This window comes from Haliaeetus albicilla, chromosome 5, assembly GCF_947461875.1.
Source record: "Haliaeetus albicilla chromosome 5, bHalAlb1.1, whole genome shotgun sequence".
Taxonomy (NCBI): Eukaryota; Metazoa; Chordata; class Aves; order Accipitriformes; family Accipitridae; genus Haliaeetus; species Haliaeetus albicilla.
This window is the reverse complement of record NC_091487.1, coordinates 37,596,547-37,613,320: the sequence shown is the minus strand read 5'-3', so window position 1 is coordinate 37,613,320 and position 16,774 is coordinate 37,596,547. Positions and strand designations below refer to the sequence as shown.

General features: G+C 47.4%; 2 protein-coding genes across 2 annotated transcripts in view; one reads left to right on the top strand and one right to left on the bottom strand.

The window, feature by feature from the left end:
* Window positions 1–20: 20 nt before the first annotated feature.
* PIGH (phosphatidylinositol glycan anchor biosynthesis class H) lies at window positions 21–6,684 on the bottom strand. Its single transcript, XM_069784180.1, has 4 exons — window positions 6,404–6,684; window positions 4,163–4,372; window positions 3,455–3,538; window positions 21–1,281 (listed from the first exon to the last, which is right to left on the bottom strand). The coding sequence occupies exons 1-4, from the start codon at window positions 6,578–6,580 to the stop codon at window positions 1,180–1,182; spliced, it is 573 nt and encodes a 190-aa protein (XP_069640281.1). The 5' UTR covers window positions 6,581–6,684; the 3' UTR covers window positions 21–1,179.
* Window positions 6,685–9,338: 2,654 nt separating this feature from the next.
* ARG2 (arginase 2) overlaps window positions 9,339–16,774 on the top strand; it is a 23,367-nt gene continuing 15,931 nt past the window's right edge. The window contains exons 1-2 of the mRNA XM_069784173.1: window positions 9,339–9,545; window positions 9,679–9,751. Coding sequence (XP_069640274.1) covers window positions 9,429–9,545; window positions 9,679–9,751 — 190 coding nt within the window. The 5' untranslated portion in view covers window positions 9,339–9,428. The remainder of the gene's footprint in view (window positions 9,546–9,678; window positions 9,752–16,774) is intronic.

Here is a 16,774-nt window from a genome sequence, read left to right as displayed (position 1 = left end):
CAAAGAAGAATTTCCCAACCTTAAGTTACTTCTGAGAGTACAGATCAATAACACTTTATTCACGTAGTCATTACGATCATTTTCAACAACACATTTTCCTCATATTCTCAGAGCAATTGATGTGGCCTGTTTAATGCCACATCTTTTCCATATCCTGTGTCACCATGCCCCCTGCCCCATTCAGCAATGGGTCCACATTTTCCCCGTCTTCCTTCTGCTACTTGTGTATTTACAGAAGCCCTTCTTGTTGCCTTTGACATCCCTCAACAGATTCAACTCCAAGTGGGCTTTGGCTTTCCTAACCGCATCTCAGACAGTGTTGCTGCATTCCTCCCAGGTTACCTGTCCCTGCTTCCACCTTCTGTATACTTCCTTTTTTGTGTTTGAATTTTGCCAGGAGCAACTTCTCCATCCATGCAGGCTTCCTGGCATTTTTGCTTGACTTCCTGCTCACTAGGATGGACTGTTCTTGAGCTTAAAGGAGGTGATCCTTGACTATCAATCAGCTTGCTTGGACCCCTGTTCCCTCTAGGGCCCCATTGCATGGGACTCTTTCAAGCAGATCCCTGAAGAGGTCAAAGTCTGCTCTCCTATGTTTATTTCACTAAACATAATTGAATGCAGCAGTATCTTCTAATTTTCTGTTATTTTCTTTCTGAAATTCTCCTGTGGATCAGGAAGTTACCATCCCAGCCCACACATCAGCTTTGGTATTTAGAGTGGTATATGCTTTTTTCAAACAAAGGGTTAAATAGAAACAAAAAAATGCATATTTCTGGCAGTCCAGCCAAGGTTACATTAGAAGTTTATCATAATTTTCTGATCCACAAAAGAGTAAACGTTTGATGCATGTTCTTGCCTCCCTTTGCCCTATTTCCCCATAATTCTTTTCTGGAGAGGCAAGGAAAAGCCTTTTCTGTCTGAGTCTAAAAAGTTCTGCTCACCTGTCTTCATAGCAGAGGATTTCAAGTTTCACTCCTGTGCTTGAGCTGACATTTTCTGTAACAACTCTCTGAGTCTGTGCAGGCCTTTAGACCTAACATCACTGTACTGCTGCACCACTTTCTACTCATCTAATTAAAAAAAAAAAACATGGGGTAGTTTTGCTTGCTTTTCCATGTGTCTGAGTCCTGCTGCAAGTTTGCTACCTTGATTTTTTCTTTTTTTTTCTTTTTTTTACTATTTTATTCCACTTGATTGTGGAGCTGTCTTCCTCTGCTCCAGGATTTCTTGACAACTTTTGTACACTTCTATTAAGCAGTCCAGGCGTGGCTTGGAGCTCTAGAATTGAAGTCAAACAACAGACAATCAGGCTCTGAACTGGCTGTAAAAGAGCTGGAAAGCTTTAACTTCCTACTCATGAAATTATCAGGCAGAGAAAGGAATGTGGAGATAGCTGACACAAAGCTGACTATCAGAAGCATACATATATAAGGGATGCAACAGCAAGGTTCTGTAGCTGATTAGCTTTCTTACATTAAGTCAATGGAGAATAGATTTCCCTTTTACATGTTCACTGAGAAATAATCCACCAAACTCCAGAAAGTGTTTGATGTAAGCTGGTGATAAAGGAATGCAAAGCCATTCCATAAGCCATACCTGCTCTGTGATGAAAAACGCCAGTCCCTAAAGCTGTCAGGTCAAAACACACAGCACCATTCTGCAGTTAGCCTGAATCTCTCACCAAATCAGAAAGCCTCCCCTTTCTCAGTTCACAGCGACAGCATGAAAGAACATCCACACCTCCCAACCCATTAACCTATGTATTAGGCCATAATCCCTCTAGAGACCTACCAAACAGCAGATTTCCATACACTAATCCACCATCCTAGAAGACCTCCACCCTGAAAAAAATCTACCTTAGGACAGAGAATTTAGACACCTGGTCCTTGGCCTCTGCTAGTACTGTCAACAAAAGGACAACGGAAGGTTAACTGAAAACATCAATTCACTTCACACGAACAGCGAATGGTGGTCAAAGTATAATGATTTTCCATCACTTCTAACCTGGACCAGATTAAAACCAGCAAGGAGGTGAAAGTTTCCCAGTCCTACAGTCCCTATGGTCCCATGACTTTTGAGCTCCCAAAACAGCATTACCGTGTAAAGTCCATCAAACGCCTCTCCTTGCAAGTGTTGCTTAAGAGAACAATAGGTCAATTCAGCGCAGAAGTGCTCCTGGGCTCAGTGACACGGTAAATTGTATTTTTGAAGGCTGACATAACTTAGAGGAACCCAATGAAGGAGATGCAATAAAGTTACTAATTACTTCTCCTTCAAAACTAAGTAACATACTAACTTGCACGTTAAAGTGATAACTACTGACAGGTAATGAATTGCAAACTGACACAGCTCTTTCTGTACCTCCTTTGCTGGTGGAGTCAACGCTGCCAATACCAAGGTATTTCCATGAAAATAAAACCGTTCAGACTTGAGCTAGAAAAAAAGAGAAACTACACAATTGCCAGGCAGTCTCTTTGAAGCTGGAAAGGAGCATGCATAATGAAAACCAGGTTCCTGATTGCAGCTCTCTGGAATTTATTAGTCATTGATTTCCAGCAAATCCATCTTTTTACCTTGACTATGTGTGAAATACTTAACTTATATTATTGTTAGTCTTTATAATTGTGGGACTGAGTTAGCATCAAGTATCAATGGAATAGTCTATTTATACCCATAAGTATTTAGCTGAAGACTAACTGTATCCAGTCATAAACTGCATGTGGACTACAAAATGATAGTCACCAGCAGCAGGTGAATTAAGGAGGACAGAGAGGGCTATAAACCTCAGCAGTCTAAGGTGTGAGGTACCTCTACTGCTCAAGGATCAGGGCATTGTTGTGTTAGGCACGTACATGCAGAAAGAAAATCCATCCCACAAATGGTATTATGAACAGTCAGAACAAGTTAGCAAGAGAAGAGAAAGTGGAGACAGGGTAACGGTAAAGCAAACAAGTTATTATATATTAAGCAAATTGCTCACAGCTTGTACTGTGATCTTTGTCAACGGGTGAGACAGGGAAAGTCATTCTAATCCCAAGGAGGTTTTTATGAGCACTTTTGGCACACAGAGCCGAGAGAAAAATAACTGTAGCGCAGCGCCATAGTTATGGTGGTAACACTGAGCATAAGACTACACAGAAAGCTGTACGAGTCCTCAGTACCCTACATGAGCTGAAGACTTCTAGTTCGCCCAAACTCCTGGTTGGGTTCAGACTGACACAGCTCCCTGTTCTTTGAATGGAGGGCAAATGAAAAAACCATCCCCGGTACATAGTTCTATGAGACTTCGAATGCCACCCATTCCACAATGCTGTAAGACCCATCCTGAAGGCCCACTCAGGGAAAGGCAACTGTAATCAGCTACCTGTAGTGGAATAAATATACGCTTAGACAACTGGCATGCACACACAGACCACAGATCAGGATTTCTCCACCATTCAGTCAAACTCACCTGAAAGAGTGGCACAACCTCAGATACTCCCTGAGGATCTCCAGGGTCCTGGAGGAGGATGCACAGGTAGTAGATAACTTTTTGCTACAACACAAACAGACAAAATCATCGGAGTTGGAAAATGCTACCAAAGTGCCTGGAGTTATCACGGAAAGAGGATCTGTTTCAACTCATTGGGCTGAAGGCCAATTACCCCAGGCCACAGTCAAGTCTGCAAATTTATATCTATAGTTTTCCTCCCTTCACACAATAAAAAAATAATTCTACCTGTGTTTTTTTCTATCAGATTTTTAACCTGAAATGAACACACACGTGCTGGAAGGGTAAGGTCTGCTTTTCTACAGGAGCTTTGCAGAAAACCCCAGCAACAGGAAAAATCCTCTCTTGTGTTGTCTATCTTCCTATCTCCAAAGTCTTGACTACTTATGGAGTTTGGCATCAACAGTACAACACAAAGAACTAAAACCACTAGCTCAGTCTCAGAGGCATTATCCAAGGGATGGATCTGGCTTTTTGAGGTTATTTGTTTGGCTTGAGTTCTCCTTTAAAGAGAACAGATTAAAGAGAGAAATCTGAAACAAAGCTCCTAATGTCAGTAGAGCTATGGATGGTGCTGTGTTTAATTGCTCTGGTAAATCACGCCCATAAAAATACAGTGGATGTGAGTGTGCCCACAGATGCACAAGAAGAAAGAGTCTGTATGATTACCATATGGATGGCTTCATTGATAACCACATCCTTCACTTGACCCATCTCAATGAAGGTTGTGCTCTCTCTCCCTGAAGCATAGGATGAGGTCACCTGAATGCCGAGTGAGCCGATGACCAACAGGGATTCCTGGTCAACTTTCACGAAGTGCAGGTATATGATCAGGCCAAACAGTGTGATGAAGATAGCAGCAGAAAGCACCATACTATTCTGTAACACAAGCCAAGCAAAGACAGAGCTCTGGTCTTACAATTAATTGAACACGGCTTTAGAGAAAGTAATACTGCACAGTAAATTATAGCATTAAAGCTACAGTTACAAGGCAATTTTACCTAGGTGGAGTCCTTTTATTCACCCAGCTGGCTGATATATGTGTAATGAGTTTTAAATCAAGCCTTCATAGTATGGTCTGAAAGAACTGGGAGCTGAAACTGAAAACTCCAAGAAAACTCTATTCCCTTGTAAACTTAGTGCAGAAATCTCAACCAAAACCGGCTAGTTACATCAATGACAGCATATTATAGAAATGTCTATAGAGGTGATGTCACTGACCGAGAAGTGTTGTGAAGTGTTTACTAGAACTGAGGGTTGAGTCTCAGAGGGGAAGAAAAATCTTTTAGGAAAAAGCATTGGCCTAGTGGCTTTCTTCTTAGAAACTACAAGTCTAAACTTGTTCAACCTCATCTCTCTTCCTGCCTTAAATACCAATCTAAAGAACATTTGCTTTCTCCTGTGTTTTGTCTGAGGACGAATGTCTTTTGCACGCTGCAATCTTGGGATTGGGGTTACATAAAATAATACATAACTGATGAAACTATAGTCAACAGTAAGTCATCTGAAGACTTGTTAAGGTAATAAATCCTGAAGGTCCACAACCTACAACCTATTTCTGGGACATGTTTTAGAGAGCTCCTGGCCGCATACCGATGAATCAAAGTATAACTGACACTTCCTAAAGGACCAGAACTGCATGGCCCTACCGCTCAAGCTGGGCCTGTACCACCATGTGAGGTAAAGAAGCCGTGGCCACATTCAAACAGAAAGGACGCAGGACTTCTCTCAAAGTTTATCATCATGGAAAAAAAACCAGTCATGAATTACAGACACCGAAATCCACACGGAGAGGGACTTTCAGATCTGGTTTCCTGGCAGAAAGGAAGGCTTGCAGTCACTGGCGTACAAGCTGCACGAGCACAAGGAAAACCAAACAGGGGGGCAGTGGGTGGTAACCACTGGCTGGGGTGTACGCTTTTGTAACAAATAAAACTCAAACACAGCTTCTCTTCCAGCTACAGGAACTTGAATCATCTTTTCCTGTCAGAAACCTGCCAACTGACTTCCATGCAATCTCTGTCTTCGTTTCTTGGGAAAGACAACTGAAAAAATTGAAGTGCAACAGTCATAGGTCACAGTGACCAGCTTCTTCGGTCAAGCTACTGACTTCAATTTGGAGGTAACTGCTCTGGGTCTACCAGTTGGTCCTTCCCTGCAAGTATGGGTCACAAATCATATATCTAAACCAAAACTTTTGGGTTTATCACCAGCTTCTGAAATCTGTGCTGCCAAGGTCCTGCTGCCTCAGCTGTGACGATGACGTTCACGGTGCAGCGCTCTCCGAGTCACTCGGTAAAATCCCTTCAGGGACTCACGATCACTCTCGCCTTCTTCAATATATCCGTTGCTGCAGATTCCCGCAACTCGCCTCTCCAAGTAAACACCCGTTATTTGGACTCACAAGAACGTGCCAGGCATCACTCAGCACCCCTACGTCCATCGACCCTGTCCGGCAAGAGGCGACAAACCAACAGAGGCACCCGAGAAGCCGCCGAGAGCGCCCGGGCCGCAGCCTGCGGGCCCTCGGACGCTGGCTAGCACAGCTCCCTCCTTCTTGCCACACGGGCGTCGCGGTCCGCCACCGCCACGTTCCCCGAGCACGGAGGGTGCCCGGGGTACACGGACACCGGCCCTGGCCGCCTTCCCGGCCCGCGCTGTCCACGTCCAAGCAGCGGCTCGGCAAAGGCTGCGTGTGCGTGGCTCCCTGCAGGCCGGCGGCCGCTGGGGACACCCGCTGCCATCCAGCCTCCTCCGGGACGACAACGGCCCCCCCCCCGCCCCCGCGATTTCCGCGGGACACAGGCTCAGGGCAGCGGCCGGGCCCCCCGCTCGGCGTTTGGGCCGCGGAGGGGCGCGAGGGGCGGCGGGAAGGGGCGAGGCCGGCGCCCCGCGGCCCGCGGTCGGTACCTCGCTGAGCACGAAGAGCCCGTAGGCCGCCAGCCAGACGGCGGAGGTGACGGCGCTGAGCGAGCGGAGCTGCAGGCGGGGGCAGCGCACCGCCAGCTCCCGGCAGGAGGCGCTGTGCTGGCGGCGCCGCAGCGCGACGGGCGCCCCCGACGCCGAGCGGTACCGCCGCTCCCCCATGCCGCCCCACCGGAACCACCGAGCAGCGGCCTAGAGCGGCCCGCCCGGCTCGACGGTACGGCCCGGCCGCACGCTTCCGGCGCCTCGCTCGCCGCGGGAAGAGGCGGGTGCGGCGCACCGGCGGGCGGATGCCGCGCCCCTCCCCCCCCCCCCAGCCCCAGCCCCCCCTCCCCTCCCCGCGCGCTCGCGGGGCGCGTGGGCGCCTCGTGCGACCGGCGCGCGAAGCCGTCGCCGCGGCCCCCGAGTGGCGGGCGGGGCCGCTCCCGCCGGGCCTACCGCTCCCGCCGGGCCCGCTGGGCCGCACCGGGCCCGGCGAGGCGGCGGCGGGGCGGGCCGGGCCCGTCCCGAGCGCGGAGCGGAGCCGCAGGTGAGGTGAGCTCAGGGGAAGCCCTTCGGGCCTGGCTCCCCCCCCTGCCCCACGGCGTCTCCCCGGTAGCCTCCCGTGCGGGGGGTACGCAGCCGGCTGGTAACGCTTGGTTCAACCTCACCAGGCGTCCTTCCTTAATCCTGATCGCCATCAGGAGCGTCAGCGGTTTGCAGGTGTTGGCGATTCACTGCTTGCTGCCTCTGTTTTTTTTTAACTGCGGTTTTAAACGACACAGGTGTTAGTGTTGTTGTGCATGTCTCTCACCACGATGAAGAGAGACGGGGTTTTTTCGCCATTTGCCAATTCCTGCTACGTAAATGTACCTTTTTGTCCTTTACTACAAGCTCTTTGGGTTCTTTTCAGTAATTTTCTTTTTTCAAAGTTTAAAGCGGTGTTTTCTGGCTAATAAATTGGAGACTTGGCTTTGCATACAGAGACTTTGTGAGTCTTTGTATTGCGTTCCCTCTAGTACTCTCAGTTATTACTTCGTACGACTTGCCTGGCAGTGACAGAAAGCTGCCATTTCCAAACCATCATCCTAACTTCTTTGCGCTTTTTATTTGTTCCCCCTGTCCCACAGTCCTGTAGGGTCGCTGTTAGCTTTAATTGCAGATACCCTCTTTCTGTGAGCAATTTACTTCATTCATGGTATCTTCAGAGCTCTTAGCTGGATGCTATATATATATGTAAACCTGTTAACTTGTAAGGGCAGCAAAGGAGTCTGTAACGGACGTAAGAAACCACGGGGCATTGAAGAACCCGTACCAAGGCCTTTGCTCGGCCTAGAGGAGTGGGTGATGGATGGCACTAGTGGCAGACGGGTGCAGTACATCTGGGATCTCACTGTGACTCAAGAGCCGAGGTGAGGGATGGGCTGGAGCTCTGAAGAGAAACCGTGAGCTGGCCTGGAGAGAAAAAAATAACGGCAGACCACAACAAACTGCAGAAACGGAGGAGAAAATGTTGAAGTTAAAAAGAGGGTGAAAGAAGTTTATAGACAGAATGAAAGTGGAAAAAACAATAAACCGGAGTTACAGGTTTTTTAAAAAGGGAAGAAATGTTTGAAATGACAGGTGAGAAGTAAATAAGTAGGAGCTCTGGTATGACAGCCTAGGAGATGGGGACAGGGAGAAGGGGAAAGAAAAATCGGAGTAGGGGGCGGAAGAAGAAAAAGCAATGTGAAGAGCGAGAAGGTCAGTGACAGGAGGGAAAAGAAGTGTGAGCTCCTGGAGGAGTGGTGATAGTAATTCACCTTAACAAAAAGAACATGGGAAGTTACTGAGATACAGAGGCGAGGAGAAGACTTGGAAATCTTAAGAGGAAAAAGCAGAAGTGTGTGTGTGGATCCTGTCACTGTCAGGTCCCAGTTTAAGTGTGTTTGCACTCCATCATCCCTTCTCGTGAGTGCTGCCAGCCTTTCTTTCAAATGTGTACGTAAGGTTGCACGTTTGGCAGTAGGAGTCATGTTGCCTTGTCACAGAAGGGACAGCTGGGGGTATTTGCTAGTTTTTAAATAATTTCTTAATCTGTAATCATTCAAATGCACTGTGAATGGGAACAGCAAGAGCTTTCATAACTTGTGAATCGTCTCAGGCCAAGACACCCCGAGATCAGATACTCAAGGCAGGTGCTGGAGAGGTGGTTTTTTAATGCTTTATCAAGGTGATGAAGAGCGTCACCTGTTTTTCTCCCGTAAAGCCAAGGAGTAGCGTTCCTGCAAGGCGGTTCTCAGGAGCTCGGTGCGGCCAGCCAGGGAGCTGGAGGAGGTGGTGTTTTGCCCCGGGGACAGTGACAGGTTCCCCCATTTCACGCTAAGATCCACCCCCACCCCCTCGGGGCCTGGTCCCTCACAGCGGCCGAAGGGGGAGTACCGAGGAAGGGCTATGCCCCGAGACCTCTCCCAGCCTGCTGTGCCGCGGCACAGCGCCGGGCCCGGCCGATGCTTCGTGCCTGTCCTCTCGGCAGGGCAAGGAGAGCCGGTGTTGCACCCGCCCCGGAGCGCTGCGTGGGGGAGGCCGTGAAGGGGCGGCGGCTCTGCCCGCCACCGGCAGCGAGGTGAGGCGGCTCGGGGGTCCTGCCGGGGAGGTGGCGGCTGGGAGTGGAAAAACCCCGGCGAGGAGGAGGAGGAGGAGCGGGCGCGGCGTTAGCCCGCGGGAGGTGCGAGGCCGGGCGGGAGCGGAGCCCCGGGGGCGGGGCGGGGCGTTGGCCGTTGCGGAGGAGCCGTTGGCCGCCCCGCTCTGCCGCCGGGCGCGTCCCCTCTCTTCCCCCCCCCCCCACCCCCGGGCTGTCGTGCGCTGCGCCGCGTGCGCCGCGGGGGGCGGGACACACCTCCGGGCGCGCGCGCTGCCGTTGGCCGGGCGGCGCGGGGGTGTGAGGGGCGGGAGGCGGGGACCCGGCGCCTGGCCGCGGCGCGCGCGGGGCCGGAGCTCGTTAAAAGCAGCGGGGCGGCGGCAGCGGGCATCGCTCGGCGGCTCCTGCGTCATGGCCCTGCGCAGCGGCTTCGCCCGGCTCCTCCGCAAGCAGGCGGACGCGGGGCTCCAGCTGCCCAAGCAGGCGCACTCCGTGGCGCTGGTGGGAGCCCCGCTCTCCAGGGGGCAGGTGGGCAGCGCGGGGAGGGGGGGGGGAGAGGCGCCCCTCGCCCCGCCGAGGGGGCGGGCGGGTGCCGCAGCCGCTCGGCTCGCCTCCCCTCGGCGGGGCTGGCTAACGCGTCCCCCTTCTCTTTGTCTCGCAGAAACGGCGGGGAGTGGATCACGGCCCCGCGACCCTCCGCGCCGCGGGGCTGGTGGAGCGGCTGGCCGGGCTCGGTGAGGCACGGAGCGGCGCCGGGGGCTTCGCCGGCGGGGGGGGGTGGGGTGGGGGGGCGGTTGCGGAGGGGGTCTGCCGGGCTGCCCTCACCTTCCTCCTTCCCCGGCAAGGGCAACCCTTTCACGGCGCGTTTCGGCGAAGCGTGACTCAGCCGCTTGCTGCGAGCGTGGGGGGGGGGGGGGAGGTGGAAACGGTTCCTTCGGTGAGTCACGAAACCCAAAATGCCGGTGAGCCGCCGGTGCCCGGCGGGAAGGCGATGCCTGCCGCGTTTCTGCCGTATCGGGAAAGAGAGGCTTGTCGCACACCAGCTTGTGCGTGCCCGTGGGCCGCTGCCGCCGTTCCCCCGCGGGAACGCAGAGCCGCACCGGCGGCCTCGCGGGGCTCCCCGGAACAAAGAGGGGCTGGGGCTGCCGGCTCGCCCACCGCCGCCTTCTCCGGCCGCCCGGAGACGGCGGGCTGTAGCCCGGTGTCCGCGGCGCTGGCACACGGAGCCCTTTACCGGCGTGTGGAGCGTGTGCTGCTCCCGCGTTGCCTTGAGAAAAGCGGAGGAGAAACGTGAGGCCGTTTAAAATGTTCCGTGCGCTTAGTGTATGCGGTCAAGCAACACCCTTGGCTGTGTCTCTCGATTTCTCACAGCATGTGTGTTGTTCTTCCATATTCATCACCAGCTACGTAGCTTGTTCCTAAAATACTTGTATGCTTTGAAGTGATGAAATTCGGAACTTTCTAGAGAAATCCTCAGATTCGTGTATGAGGTCTTGTCTGGTTTTGCTTTGAAAACACTTGCAGATAGCGCTGTGTGAGTGGAAAGTTTCTGGGCTTTTCATTGTTACCACTAATGTTATTCAAGAAAATCCATGCGCTTGTTTGTGTTTCAGCTTCTCGCATCTATTGCTTCTACAAGCTGGGACCTGCAGAAAACTGTATTGCAGTTATTTGAAACTTGCGAAGCTGAGCTCTGTCCTGGAGGTTCTTTAATCTAAAAAGTGTTACCGAAAACTGTACGATGGGGATGGATCGCTGGGGTGGACCACAGAAGGAACTATGTTATCTGCTCAATGTGTGATTAACTTCAGTGGAGTTTAGATGCATGCAGAGGAAAGATTATTGCCTAATAACCCTCTAGCAAACTTATTCTGAATTATAAGACCTGTTTAAAACAGAAGCCATTGTTCTGCACAGCCCTGTAGGCTTATCCTGCATATCTGGTGATTCACAAGCTGAAAAGTCCCAGTTTGCAATCAAATGGGTAGATGTTCTTTTCCTGTCTTTTCTGCAAAGTTGAGATGTGTGCCATCCTTGGCAATGAGTTCTGGTGAGCGTGATCTGTAACATCTACAAATGCAGAAGAGGGTCCGTCTAAAAAGAGGTGTTATAGACTAGAATAAAAGCAGGTCTCGACATTACTGAGCTTAGAATTTATTTAAAACTAACAAGTTACCAGATTTGAAAGGTGTATGTTAGTCTGGACAAGACTGTAGGCAGCAGTTTATTTTTATATCAATGGCAGAATTTTATATGGGAAGGCTTGGGGCTCTCCTTCGAGTAGTTCAGATCTAATACTTCCATTTTGTAAGAATTCTTAAAAAAAACCCAAACAAACAACAAACCTGCACTCATTTGCATGACACAAGCTCACTTCAATAGGAACTTGGAGAAGGTAGAAAGAAAGGAGAAATCAAGCCCTTTCTGGATTCCAGTAACAGCAAGTTGTGGGGATAGAAATGAAGTAAGCTAAACTAAAAAATAAGTGGAAGGTGAAAAATACTTTCACTGTTTAGTTGCTTATGGACTGTTTACTCATTAATCAATAATGCACATGGAGATATTTTCTTGCTGTTTCCTTACAAGTTTTAAAGGTTCTGGGATGTCTTCCTACTGCAGTTTCAGTTTCCTATTGCTGACATATTCTTCCACTGGGGTAGGTAGTGTGGTTCTTTGTTGTTTTTTTTTTTTTTCCCCCCAGTCAGTGTTGATGCTTATTGCTGCTTAAATCTCTGCAGCTCTTATGAACAGGTTCAGATGGCATGGATTCGAACAGGTTCTGCTGTGGGGGTCCATCCTGAAACAATGACAGTCGGCAGCATACACAGCAGGAGTTGTTTATCATGCAAAGACAATCTGCTTGAGGGTAGGATGGTAGATCGAGGAGAATGCTACCACGTAGCCTTTTGTATTGTGCACATCTGTTATTCATGGAAATTTAACAAGTGATTGGTTTTGTGTGGGGGCTGGTTATTTTTCTTCACTAGGCTGACAGGATAGCTTTGCCTGGAGTACTGTGATAATAGGGCCATTGCTTGGATTCCTGTGGTACACTGAACTGGCAGTAAACTTTAGCTGCTTTCTTCTTTGTCTTTCTAACACTGTGAATTTTCTCCTGATACACTGAAGAAGGCAATAGAGCCCCACAGTATTATTATCGTTATTAACTTGGATATTCTATTTATCTGTTATGCTAAAAGAATTAATAATTTTCATGGGACCTTGTTGCTTGTTTTCCAGGAGCAGGTAAATAGTACTGCAGCAGACCAGGTTTCTCCTTTAAAATGAAGTAACATTTATCTAAGACATAGGGCATCTGTTCTGTCTGTATCGGCTACTTCTGATGCATTTGTGTCCATAGGGTCTGTGCGTGTGGTGGGGAGTGTTTGTTGTTGTATGACCCCATTCTCTACTGGGATGTGTGGGAGTGCTATAAACATGATTTTCCTTGTCACTACAGTCTTGGAACCAGGCATGAGGTCAGCTGTGGAATGATGCTTCCCAGTAGAAGAGCAAGAGTGGATTCTGGGCAGTGTAAGGAAATATAGATGGGGGAAAGAGGCAGTGTTCCTGTCATGAAAACTCTGTATTAACAGTAACTCTCGAGTAAAATTGCCCTCACTTGTTTTAAGTGGAAGAGATTTCTGGTGATCAGATTCTTCTGTTTGCCTGAAATTGTAAAGTTTGATTTATTCATTTTCCATTCATATATTCAAATTCAATTTGACCTGCATAAAATGGAGATGCTCTGAAGTCTCCTCTAAAGTGTAGTGTTCAGGTTGTAAGATGCATGCACTGCATTTGTTTGTTTTAGTCTCAGGTGTATATACTTTGCTACTTTGAATATCAAGCAACCACATGGCTTTTCATATGTTTGTATGCCTGATTTAATGACTTCTGTTGATAGTGCTCAAGCCACATCAGAGGGAGCGAGAACACTAGACCTTTGTTTCCTCCCTTTTGTGCTGTTTTGCATTTTGCTTTCACTGGCTGGTATCTCTGGGAGGGAAGTCTTTTGTTCCTTTCACTCTATCCTAATTTCTCTTCTTCCATAGTCCTATTGCAGTGCTGCTACTCCACTTTCTGTTTTTTTGGGGGGATCCCTCCCTTGAAAGAGACTGTGAGTATACCTACATGGTATGATAAATTCTTGGCTGCCTAAAATGATGACTGCCTATGAACAGCTTGTTTATGCCTAGGCTGAAATAGGAGGAGGGAGCTCAGAGGCAGATGGTATTGCTAGTCTGTACCAGACTGTCAGAGATGAATCTGAGCCACTAACTTGACTTTTATCCCCTTGTTAGAAGCAGAGAGAACACTCTTGCATGTTGGTAGTAGCTCGATGTGTACTGAGGAGGAGAGTTAATGTAGCAGGACTCCAGCTCCCAAGCCAAAAACAGTGGGTGTGCAAGTCTGTAGCAGGGATAATTTAAAATATAACTGACTAAGCCTGTGGGGCTTTTTATTCACCTTGGTGATGTTTGTCTTTTGGCTTTGCTGCTTCTCCTAAGGGAAACTAAAATACTAACACCTTAAAAGAGTCTTCCATCTTGCCAAAGAAGTAAAAGTGCTATATGAAAACAGAGCCCCATAACTCCCTGGCATGGGGGAGGAAAGGGTACAAAGCTTGCAGGGCTGTGTATTGTTCTCTCAGTAAAGAGAAATGGGTGTAGTATGTGGAGGCTCTTGAACTTAGGGTGGGAAGGAGTGAGGAAGATAGGTGACAGATGCACTTGACTTTAGCTATAGAAGATGCAAAATATGAAGCTCTTCAAAGTGAAAATTTCTTGGACCTCTCCTGTTTGCTGCAGATTAAGCCGAGAATCCAATCAAACTTAAATCCAGAGTGTTGCCTAGTCCTCTTGCTTGGAGAGAAGGACCATTGTCAGATTTTTATACTTAATAGATAGCTGTTGTGTTAATTACTATAGCCCTTGAGGTGACTTGGAGTACCTCTGCTGTTGCTAACATGGAAACAACTGTAGTATAAAATTTCTTGCCAGATACTCATTCCTGTATGTGACTATTGTTGATTTCCTCTTTTTTTTCTTCCCTCCTTTCTTCAGAGCTGGATGTAGGTGGGTTGCTGAGTTTAGTCAGACTTTGGTTTTGATTAATCTAGAATTGATGAACAAAGTTTGGATCAGAGTTGCTGGTTTGACAAGTTGGTGGACTGCAGAGACATGTGGTTTACAGAAGTAGAGCTAGACTTGTCAAAGGGGATGACCATCATATTACTGTTCTTTTGTTTGACTGGAACAAAGCTCTTCAGGAACAGGATTCAGGAGGTCAGTGTAGTGACTCAGAAAGGAGTAACATCCTCTAAAAGAGGAATGGAGCTGCTAATCCCCATATGACTAGAGATGTGCTTCTGCTTTGCCTAAAACCATTGGACTCCTGACATCTGCTGCCAAAAATAGCAATTCAACTTTGCTATTTCACCAGCATTGCTCATATTGTTAGTTTCAGTCTTAACAATAAATCATGAAGCAGCTTCTTCTACATATATCTCCTCTTTTTCCACCTAAATCCTCTCTGGTGAGAAGTTTGAGGAAGACAGATAGTCTTTCAATTATGTACCAAGGTATGCATAATGAAGTGCTGGGGTTCAGCAGATGTGGACTGGTGAGAGTTACAGCTGTGGTGTTGGGAAAGTAATTTTCATCAGCACATCCAGTAAATGTGTTCAAAGAGTTGCCTATATCCCTGAAGGCCGATAAACTGTACCATTCTACTTGCCCTATATTTGAATTAAGATTGGATTTACAGTCTGTAGTTTGACAAAGATCCATTTATGTTAAAAATTATATGTCAGGAATTCAGTATTCTTGGTTAGAATCTTGTTTTGCTTTGCACAGGCTCTTAGCTCAATTGTTTTTCTTCAAAGCTCAGTATTTTAAACTTTTTAAGACTTTCTAGTTTACAGATATTTGACTGGCTCTACTAATCTGTAGAATTTCAATGAAGTCTAAATTTATTGTATAGATAACATGAAGATCTGTCTTTTAGCCTCTTTATTCACATTTTCTGCTGTTGATGGGAAAATGGGAGACAGACAGTTTTAAGTAACTGCTGGCATTTTAAGCAGCATGATGTTTAGTTAAATCTTTGCATTGTTGAAATGAGAAATACTGCTGTTCATGGGTTCTTTCTGATCACACCTGCTGTCAGTACAGTCAAAGCTAAGTCTATTAATTTGCTAGGAACATTCTCAGGAAGAAGTTGGTTGGGATATAGCATAAAGGTGTTTGACTAACAGCTAAGTCTTCTGCCCTACAAACCAGAAATGGGAATGCCCTTTTTTTTACCCAGGCATATCCTCCCCCACTTGTTTCCCTAAAACAGAATAGGTAAACGGCAGTCCTCTTTTTTTTTTTCCTTTCTTTCCCTTAGACACAAGCATGCACAAACACTTCTGTTTAATAATATCAGTAAAACATGCTTATGTATGTAGTAAGTACTGCAGCTTATTTCTGGAACTAGAATAAATGACCTCTTTTTATTTATAGAGGTAGGTAGAGATCCAAGAGACTATGTTGTTATTCTTTAACTCTTAAATGTCAATTAGCCATGACTGGTTAGCTTCAAAGACCAGTGGTTTGACAAAAATCAAAGCACAGTCAAATGGACTGGTTGTAACTGGCATTTGCAGTGAGTCTTTGAAATTATGCCAGTTGTCAGAAAGCATCCAGGGCAGGTGCTGCTGCACTTGTTGAGGGAAGGCAGCCAGGAGCTGAGTCTGATAACCAGGCAGGCAGAAGGAGCCCTGCTGAGGCTTTGAAGGAGAGATGTTTTGGGGAGGTCTCCACTGAGGCTGTTTCTAGGTTGCTTCTTCACAACAGAACTTATTGGCTAGCTTGCCTTGGAGCAAGCTAAGCTCCTGGAAGTTGGGGAGTGTGCTCTGACAGCTGTTATGGTTTATCTTTTTGAATGTTCTACCCTTTGATATTTGAATGATTACAACTAGCCTTAGAAGTTACTAGAAAAATGCTAACAGTTGAAAGTACATGGAGTCAGAGCATTCCTTGTAGTAGGTCAGTTCTGATTATCTTCCCCACACTGATGGAGGACACTATCTGCTTGTTCTTGCTTTGGAATGAAAAGCTCTGTGTCACTCATTGATTTCATGTTTGTTTGGTTTTTTTCCTCTCCCATTTGGCTGGCACATATTCCAGGTTATGTGTTATCCATGAATTTGGCTTTAAAGAAACTTTGTTAATTTGGGTAAAGTTCACTCAGTGCTTTAATTATAATTCTTCTTTGTATCAGTTTAGTTTTTGAGTACATCTAAAAAATTAAGCTATGCAGATCAGGAAACCTGAATTGATTGTTACTTCCTAGTCCTTCAGTGAAGGAAGATTAGATTCAAGGACCAGAGAACAGAGCTTTTGGGGGTGGGGGGGATGGGGTGTTATATTTCTTTGGTTTTATTGTGATGGCCTTCATCCTTGATACTTATGTATTAAAACTAATTTTATAATATAAAACTTAGCTGAATTTCTGCACCCATAAAATTACCTCTGGATTGGAATAAGTTCAGATCGCATGTTTTATTTTTTTACTAGGAATGGTGTTGAAGGAGAGGAGTTACTGGGGAGGGGCACAAAGGGAGATGATGGGGAAAATTCAGGTAGTGAGTTGGGGTTTGATCTGCCTTATGGTGCACAGAATCTGTTATTACTTCCTCGTTTGAAACTTTAATCCTGTCTCTCATTGTGGACTCACAAGAGCAGGATACCTATGGCAGGTATGTGCTT

Coding starts and splice junctions, on each gene's coding strand:
- PIGH (XM_069784180.1), bottom strand. CDS start 6,580: ATGGGGGAGCGGCGGTACCGCTCGGCGTCGGGGGCGCCCGTCGCGCTG. Junction 3,539..4,162: donor TCAATGAAGCCATCCATATG/GTAATCATACAG, acceptor TTTGTGTTGTAG/CAAAAAGTTATCTACTACCT. Junction 1,282..3,454: donor AGGTTGTGCCACTCTTTCAG/GTGAGTTTGACT, acceptor CTTCAATTCTAG/AGCTCCAAGCCACGCCTGGA.